Source organism: Leopardus geoffroyi, chromosome B2 (assembly GCF_018350155.1).
Source record: "Leopardus geoffroyi isolate Oge1 chromosome B2, O.geoffroyi_Oge1_pat1.0, whole genome shotgun sequence".
Taxonomy (NCBI): domain Eukaryota; kingdom Metazoa; phylum Chordata; class Mammalia; order Carnivora; family Felidae; genus Leopardus; species Leopardus geoffroyi.
Genome location: NC_059332.1, coordinates 134,893,041 through 134,902,506, shown reverse-complemented (window position 1 = coordinate 134,902,506; position 9,466 = coordinate 134,893,041). Strand labels below are relative to the sequence as shown.

The window sequence follows — 9,466 nt, the reverse complement described above, 5'->3', positions numbered from 1 at the left end:
GTCCCACCATACTCCATAAAACACGGTAGAGGAAGCGAGACCCTCACTAAAACAGATGGTGTAAGGAAAGACTGAAGGCAGTTCGTCATTCTGTCTAGAGAGGACAAAGCCGAAATGTTACCAACCTGCACTTTCTGAGAATGAAGGACTTTTTTCCTCAGTATCACGCCTGTAGAAAACAGAGGAAATAGAATCAGTGACACTCGTTACAGCAATAAAATCCTTTTACTTGTGGATGGACGGGTCTGTCAAAATGCCATGAAAATGAAAGCCTTGTACGACTCTGGGGAGGGGGTCCTCACGATCTCTGCACTGCAGCAAATGTGGATTCCACAGCACAGATGCTCAGAGGAAAAAGTGACAGTTGGCCTAAGGTTTTCAGTGAGTCCTGCTTTTTCTTTATTTCACTTGTCTTAGAATGTGGGGGCCATTTGTTCCATGTAATGTGAACCCACTGCATTTAACCATAGGTTATTAATGGTTATGAATGATGGAAGAGAGATTGTGGTTGGTATAGAGAGGAATACAAGTGTGCAAGTTCCAAACACTTTGCTGTATGTTTTTGCTTTTTGCTATTAAATATAATTGTAACTTTGGGACACTTCACAGTCTTAACAAAAATCACCTATGATCATTCACTGCAATGAGATTGTGTGTACGACTTCTCATTCAGTGGCTTCGTAGAGCCAGGTTGCCCGGGTTGGTAGTTCTAAGATGTGTAGACTGTTCTATGGAAAGAATCTGGTTCTTCAGCATATGGGTTTGTGAAATAATTCTATTAAAAACCCAAAAGGTAGTTAATTACTGTTGGTAATAGAACGTACATTTGATGGCACTCATCACACAGGCAGTGTGTTGGTCCTACATACACAATTCACAAATACACTCTCTGCTATCGTGCACGTGGTCAGAAGCCTGCCTTTTCACCTTTCTTGGGAAAAAGGAGGAGAGGGTTATGACACCTTCTTCATTCAATTTTCTTTTTTCACCCTTCTCTTGACCAGTGTTCTCAGAAAAAAAACAAAAAAAAAAACAAAAAAAACAAAAAAAAAAAAAACAAAACTCTGTCACGTCCCTCTGCTTCAGTTGTGAGTTAAAAAATTTTTTTGATCCTTATCATGTCTAAGAACAAGAAGCCACTCAAATATCTGACTCCAAGAAAAGGCAAAATTTAAGCTTTGAAGTAAAATCAGATAGAACAGAATCAGGGGCCTCAATTTCAAATGCCAATGTCTGTATTTTCCAGAATATCCACAAAGGTCTCTACTTCTCCACACAGAAGATAATTGAAACATCCTATTATTTTGTTACATTTACATATCCCAATAGCATTGTGCCATATCCTAGTATTTTAAATGCAAAGCATTCCTATTAACTACTGGCTGGCCTGGGAATCTGTAACTTATATCGGTCCTATGTGAAATATAGCGGCTGTACCCATCGTTTAAATGTTAGAAATGGCCCTCAATCATCATCATCACCGTCAACGGTTACGGACCTCTTTCTATGCATACGGGGTATTTACTGTGGAGACACAAAGGGCTACGTCTTAATACCTACCCTGTCAGTTTATGAATGGACAGGTCAAAGCAGCAATAAATGCCAAGTGGGCAAAAAATATAGCAAGTGCCACAAGAAGGTAGCTTGGGAAGGCCTCATGACCTTGACCCCTGACCTGATCCTTAAAGGTTTAAACTCAGAGAGAGGAAGTGGAATGGACAAAAGTACCTTGGTGGGGATGTGCCCTAAGGCTAAGGGAAGTGAACAGGCTGATTGTTCTAAGAGTATTCCGTTGGAAAGTTAACAAACCATCCTGAAGACAAGCTACAGAATTTTACAAGTAAACCCAGTCAGCTTATTGTCAGGAAACAATAAAGATTTCTCAACAGGGGAGCATGGGCATGGTGTTACCTCTAACCCTGGCTGCACAGTTCAAGGAAGAGTAAGAAACAGGAGGCAGAAGAACCAGTAAGAGCAGTGTGAAAAAGGCACTTAGCTGTAAGAAATGACGGGTGGGCTCACAGGTGGGAACGGAAGTCTGGTTTTTTGTTTTTTTTTTTTTTTCTTTTAAAAATCTCTGGAAAGCATTTCCATGGCGGAAGTATTTTAGTGTTTGCCCACTGTGCTATGAGGGTCAATAAACACTTTTGGAATATAGTTTGGGTCAGAGGAAGGATGTATTCCTGCCCTAAAGGGGAAAAAAAGGAGGTAAAGTAGGGGATTGGTAAAGAGAGAGGCTAGAATGGCGTGTACCTTCGGTCAATTTCAGCCTTGAGACAAATATGCAAATGTGCAAACAATGGAGTAAGTCCTTTGAAGAAAGTGTTTATTTTCCTGGAGAAATCATGTCATACTCCACCATAAAATACACGTTCTTTAGATAGCTGGACACACAACAGAAATATAAACACAGTTGATCTTCAGGTTAGCCTTTGATAATCTTGGCCAAACAAGTAACTTTTTGACATTAAAAGGCAAGAAGTAATTTAATCGCAGTGACCGAAATCCCAAATTCTGGTCCACCGTGATGTCCCTAGGCCACTTCAGACAAATAATAGCAAACTTACCGTTTCATTCATTCACACTGATGAGAAAAATGCATCAAAACCCATTCAAAAACATGACCCACTGCTTAAGGATAGGGAAGTTCCTAGTGAGAAGGGGTTGGCTCAGATAGTTTCACCTTAAGGCTCTCAGCACCCCTGTGAGGCAGGCTTAACATAATTAATATAATTATCTTCATTTAACAAGGCAGGGAAATAAAAGCAAGGAACTATCCTAGGGTTACAGGGTAAATCTAGGGAGATGCCAGAATTGGACCTCAACTGGCCTGATTCTTAAGATGCATGGTCTAGGGAACAAGGTGCCATAGTGCTAAAAATGCAAATGCACAGAGTATAGAGTTGTTAACTCACTATATTTTATCCCTGAAACTAATAGAACACTGTATGTTAACTATACCGAAATTAAAAAAATCAATAGCCTCCAAGTGCTTTCACAACCTTTCTAAAGAACTAGGTAAGTCAATCAACCATTATAACAGGGCAGTTCTATTTTTGAACCTAGAATATAGGAAGAAATTTATAGTTGCAAAGACAAGGTATTACAGCAAGCATTCCTGTATGATTAACTACATTCTCTTAAACAAAACAAAAAAACAAACCCAGTCTATTGCATACTGAGGGCTGGAAAATCCTCCTTTAACAAATATAAAGCTACAAAATTGTGTTTTCTTTAGAAGTCTTTTCTCTCAGTTGCTTTACTTCAGATGGAAGCAATAAAAACTAAAATGCAGCCTCAAACCATGTCATCTTCAAGTAACATGGATATAATAATTGTAGCTTCTAAAAACTGGAGTCAAAAATATGTCTGTCACAGAGAAATAGAAGTACTTTGTAATATCATAAGGGAAGTTATGCTAACACCCAGCATGAAGGTATTAAATCTGGAACGGCCTTCAGTGCCCTACAGATTTAACATCATTTTCTAAGGCAATACAGCCAACTTCAATCACTCAGGGACTGAATATTATAGCTTACACCTGTTCACTTTTTAAACCCATCACTGCTCACTGGACTGTCCCGTCAACATTTAACTGGGATAGAGGTATGATGAAATGTCAGGGAAGTCTGCGGTTTAAAAATGCTTTAAAATACGTTTAAAGTTAATAACCAACATAGTTTTGACTACCTATGGATATGATTCTGTGCACAATTTCAATTCTCCAATATAAAGTCAATATTAGACTGCAGATTCATCTAGATTGGTCACTTAAAAAAGTAAATGGGGGGTGCCTGGGTGGCTCAGTCGATTGAGCATCTGACTTCAGCTCAGGTCATGATCTCACGGTTTGTTGGTTTGAGCCCCGCGTCGGGCTCTGTGCTGACAGCTCGGAGCCTGGAGCCTGCTTCTGATTCTGTGTCTCCTTCTCTCTCTCTGCCCCTCCCCTGCTCGCGCTGTCTCTCTGTCTCTCAAAAATAAATAAATGTAAAAAAAAAAAATTTTTTTTTAAAGTAAATGTAAATTTTAAAAGAAAAATTAATTTTCATACTTTCACAAAAACCTGCAATATGACATGCATCTTTGCATAATGTATTAGTTATAAGAGCATATACTGGCCACTATTGTGTTAATATAAGCTTTTCTGAGAAATCCAGGCTCCCCGAACTAACTGCCCACCTCACCTTTAAATAAGAGAACGTCAACACCCAAGGATAACAGTGATGAGAAACAGAAGTCCATCTTTCCATCTGAGGTTCTTAGTGTCCGTAATTCTATTTTAGTGCAGTAATTCTTGAAGGTGGTTTCCAGACCACCAGCAAGTCCAGGCCTCATATTCCTTGGCAAAGGGTATTTCTGTCTCACTAGGTTTAAAACACAAATCGAGGCAAGGCAGGGCTTTCTACGGTTACGACATAGATCAGCAAACGCTACTTTCTTTTTTTCATGCTCAGAAAAACCGACTTACATTTTTCGGAAAGTCTTAATATAGAGATTCTCTTCAAGAGAAGCACCACTGGGATCCCCAGCACCTACACATTATGGGATAAAGTAGATACTAAGTGACTCCTCCAGCCTAATGGCCCAAGATATCACGCTTCCAATGAGGTAAACGGTAAAAACCCAAAAAGAAATGAAAGGAAAAGCAGTAACGACGAAAAAGAAGCAGTATCACATTGTTTTTGGCTCAGCTGAAACAGGGTCGCTTTCTTTCATTAGTTAAGAAGCCTGAGGAAATGGCGAAAAATCATCCAAGAAATGCAGTTGAATGCCATCTGTCACGAGAAGACTCTAGGGAATGAGTTCTCTCTGATTTCAATTAACTATCAAATGTTCGGCTGGGGTAGAAACTGTCTTCTGTCCCACAAACTTTAAAAACAAGTCACAAAATCCACATTAGAATATAAGTTTTTTAATTTTTATAAATAACTTATCTGTTACAAAGATAGTTTACCCAGCTAAATCACAAAACCATCAACTCAAGATATCCAAATTACGTTTTATTAATAAAACAAGTAAAAACTGATTTATCAATCTTCACATAGAACTGCAGATGAAGCTGAAAAACAAGGCCTAGTTTTAAAACAAAACGTATCAAATGTAAGGGCTTTGGGTCTATGGGCTAATTAACTAGGATTGTCCTGTTTCTTCCCATATACAAGATGCAAAGCCCGGAAGTCGAGGCTCTGACATTCATACAGATCACCTGTAATAATCCTGCCTATTTAAAAAATATCCATTTGCAGACATTTACAATGGGTGACAGTCAACATTATCTCCTACCTTTTTGCTACATTTCAGCACTTCCCTTAGCCCCGTTCTAAGCACTGATAGATAATTTCATAATTCTGCTCTTAAATGCATACTGTTATTTCTTTTTCTTGATTTCATTTAGTTATATACATTCCCGATCATCTGAATATTTATTTTCCTTATAAAAATAGATCATCAAAATAAAGAGATGCTTGAGGTTGCTTCAGTGTTCAAGTTTGCTTGTTTTTCTTTTTTCCAGCTTTCCTTCAGTTGTCCTAAATATGACTAGCCTCGTTTTATAAATACGCATGATACTGCCACCAAGTCAGGTTTAGAAATGGACTGCCCCAACAGTAAAGCATTTAAACTTCTCCCCACACCAGGGCTGTAGGTACGGCCGCTGTTGCTGGTTTTGCAACCTGTACTTTCCCGATCGTAATCTCCCGGGAGAGTTCTGTGGGACACCAGGCAGATGAAGCAAGCTCAACCTTGTTGCTCTGTCAGTGGGTTAAAAATACCTTTTGTTTTAAGCTTCCCTGTGGGAGATCAAACACCGTTGTGCCACCCACTGCCGAAGTCAGTACAGATAGTGTGACTTGTCGATGTAAGTCTTGGAACATTTCCTGCAATTCACTGGGCAGCATCTGAATGTCTTCACAGAACATCGGCACTCATGAGGGCAAAGTACAGAGTGAGTAGAGGAAGGTTATTTTGTGCACAGCTTCATTTCATTAATGCTTTTTTTTATTTTAAGGCATTGCTTCTCTCAGGTAAGGCTTAAAAAGGGACATGATCGTGCTTAATCACTAAAAGGAAAAAAGAAAATTAGTTAACAAAAGACTATTACACTATACATATAGAAATATAAGAAAATAATAAAGAAGAAAAGAAATCACTTAAAGCAGACTCGAGAGATCTGTACAGTAGGAAAAGCTTTGGGATATTTCACTGCATGTTTGTACAGACAATGCATGCTGCTTTCCTTTTCATCTTTAGAGCCCAGATGCTGGCTTCACAGAGTGGAGACGTTTTCAGGGAAGACAAAGACAAGGCCAAGAGTACCACAGATTCATGAAGTTCTTCCCCCATCCATTGGCACCATGCGGCAGCAAACAGTTTTTAAATAGTTAAACCTTGTTCCTTTTCTTCATGTTTGTAGTGTTTCACCGAAAGCTTTAAAAAAAAAAGCCATCGTTCTATTCCTTCCTCCTGTCAAAATTCAGTAGTGACATGAGGGGGAAAAGGTACTGGGAACACCTAGGCATTAATAGATTGAGAATTATCCATAACGGGCTACTGGTAACACTGTACATGGTTAGGCAGCGGGCAACCAAGTCTTTCAGCAGATTACCTTTCATGTGATGAATTTCAACTGCCCATGACATTAGACTGAGGTATTATTAGCTCTGTGGGCTGACATTTACCATTAGCACAACACCATCCTGTCACACCTTCAATTTGACAAAATCCTATGTAGCAGTGAAACTTTTCCCCTGATGACAGACTAGTTTCTTGAACTTCAGATGTGGTTTTAGAGATATAGGGCCTTTTGGCTCAGAAATGCCTTGGCATCTCACACTGTTCACAGCGGATTAAGGCTGGATGGTTCAAAAAAGTACAGGCAGTACAATTCCACTGAGCCCCCTCATCATCTTCTGTGTCTTGAGTCTTTGGTGTTTTGATGGTGGACCTTTGATCTATAAGGAAGCAAAAGAATGATTTTAGAAGCAAAAAGCACGAAGTCATCAATTACTGGCAACTTTAGACACCTGTAACTGCACAGCAGGAAAGCAGCCTGTCAAGCAAATGAAGCCTCGACCCGAAACTGACACAAAGCTCCGTTCTCTCCAACCTCTAGGGAGCCGGTGCTCTGTGCCGGGGAGCCAACATGGACATGACGGGGTCACCCCGCTATGTCCTTCAGGGGAAAAGAGCATCTTTTCTCCAATTTATATATAGCAGGAGAAAACCGAAATGAACTCACAGGGGACCCAACAGCAAATTCCCATGTCACCTTAAGACTGGGAAAAGATATCCATCGTACTGCAATACTGACAAAGTTTATATCTCATTAATGCTAGAGTTTCATTCCCCACTGAAGCAGTATTTTTATTTCTGTTTTCTTCCAGGAATGGACGTTTTTGTTAAACGTCCTCTATCTGCTAAGAATGTAAGCCTTGACCAACACAAATAAAAATAAAAAGATGAGCTAATTTCTCAAATCCTCACTATGTATCAACAATAGACTTGGAGAAGCAAATTGAGTATAAACATTTTACCATCCTTTATCTCTCGGTTCATTTTAAAATCCTACTTATTATGGAACAGTAGAAAGAACAGGAGGTGAAGTTCTGTTCCTGGGTCTGCTACTCATTCATGACTTTGTTCTGTGATCTCAGATAAACCACATACCCTCCAGGTCTGATCTTTCTCATAAACTAAAGCCACTGCAGCTCTAAGAGGCCGATGTTCTAGACTGTTTGAAAGGATTAAGGTATCTTAAATATCAAGAATAATTATATTCCTCCAAGGCTGTATCTAAGATGAAATTACATTTATGAAACTACTCTTGTGGGAATCCCATTAGAAATGTTAGGATAGAGTTGCTGCAAATTATTCAGGGAGGTTTAAGGTAAAAGAAGGGCGTGTTGCTTGCTGGAATCTCCTGCTGAGGTTTACGATGTAAAGATTCAAACTATGTTAAAATGCTGTCTATTAATTTGCAAATTCCACCTACTCTACTGAGTTGGTAACTAAATGATAGCTTTTCAGGTAACCTAAAATACACACTGCGGTATCTAGTAGATAAAATATAGGAAGTCAAGTTTTCATAACAAATTTAAAATAATTAAGTGATGTTTGGTATTCTGTCCCCCTTCGGCAGCATCTTTTTTACTGATTAGTCTGAAAGAATACTTACTTTATTGCAAAACTGTCGACTTTCAGGCATTGGTAGCAATTTTTAGGCATAATGACAATTTTTGCCATATGCACGAGCAACCGAAAGTGTTATTTATACAGTAATTTTCTTTAAATTGAGTAAGTTAAAAATATCTAATTAAGGGTTTTGTAAATGAAAATATTTGAAAAATCAAGGGTCTGAAAATACTAGTTAATGTTTCCTACCCACATTAAAATAAATAGTTAAGATTTATTTTGACATTTTACCATTTAAAATGATTTCACATTTCATACTTGGGAAACACTTTTATTGAATAATTGTTTTAATCTCGGGCTCCATCCTACTTATTAGAATCTTTTGGTCTCACTTAGGTGTTAGAAAACATTCCTACCTGGCACATTTAAAAAACTTTGTCTATCCTTTTTGTTTAACTACAAAAGTTTTTAGGAAGGGGTACTATTTGTATTAACATTTCAATCTATTATTAAACACCAGCATTATCTTCATTATTTAGATATCTAAGGTAATCAATAGGGGACCTACAAATTAAAAAAATTTTTTTAAAGCTTTATTTATTTATCTTGAGAGAGACAGAGACAGTAAGGGGTGCGAGTGGGAAAGGGGCAGAGAGAGAGAATCCCAAGCAGGCTCTGCACTGCCTGTTCAGAGCCTGATGGGGGCTCGAACTCACAAAACTGTGAGATCATGACTTGGGCTGAAACCAAAAGTTGAATGCCTAACCGACTGCGCTACCCAGGCGCCCCTAGGGACCTACAATTTTTTTTTTTTTTTTTAATGAAAAATCTCCAATGGTTTTCTTGTATCTGCACAATCTCATTTGGTACTTAAACTTACCAATCTTTTTATTAGAGGTATTTGGAAACCAGAATTTATTTTTTTTTAATTTAATTTTTTTTTTCAACGTTTATTTATTTTTGGGACAGAGAGAGACAGAGCATGAACGGGGGAGGGGCAGAGAGAGAGGGAGACACAGAATCGGAAACAGGCTCCAGGCTCCGAGCCATCAGCCCAGAGCCTGACTCGGGGCTCGAACCCAGGGACCGCGAGATCGTGACCTGGCTGAAGTCGGACGCTTAACCGACTGCGCCACCCAGGTGCCCCTGGAAACCAGAACTTAAAAGGAGGAAGTTGGATTGCAAAGGATGGCTTGTGATTTCCATACTAATTTTAGCCATTAAAAAAAACAACAACACTGCAGTGTAAAGCAGAACTGTAAAATCATTTCTAACTAAATAAACCTCTAAAAATGAAACTAATAAATAATTCTCTATTTTAGCCCTAAGGGAAGAA

The 9,466-nt window shown here is 38.7% G+C and overlaps 1 protein-coding gene across 6 annotated transcripts in view; it reads right to left on the bottom strand.

Annotated features, from left to right (window-relative positions):
* Window positions 1-4,987: 4,987 nt before the first annotated feature.
* TAB2 (TGF-beta activated kinase 1 (MAP3K7) binding protein 2) overlaps window positions 4,988-9,466 on the bottom strand; it is a 92,188-nt gene continuing 87,709 nt past the window's right edge. For 5 of the 6 annotated variants that reach the window (XM_045499980.1, XM_045499982.1, XM_045499981.1 and 2 more), the window contains one exon: window positions 4,988-6,950. In XM_045499980.1, coding sequence (XP_045355936.1) covers window positions 6,808-6,950 — 143 coding nt within the window. In that variant the 3' untranslated portion in view covers window positions 4,988-6,807. The remainder of the gene's footprint in view (window positions 6,951-9,466) is intronic. The other variant, XR_006717632.1, reaches the window with a different exon arrangement.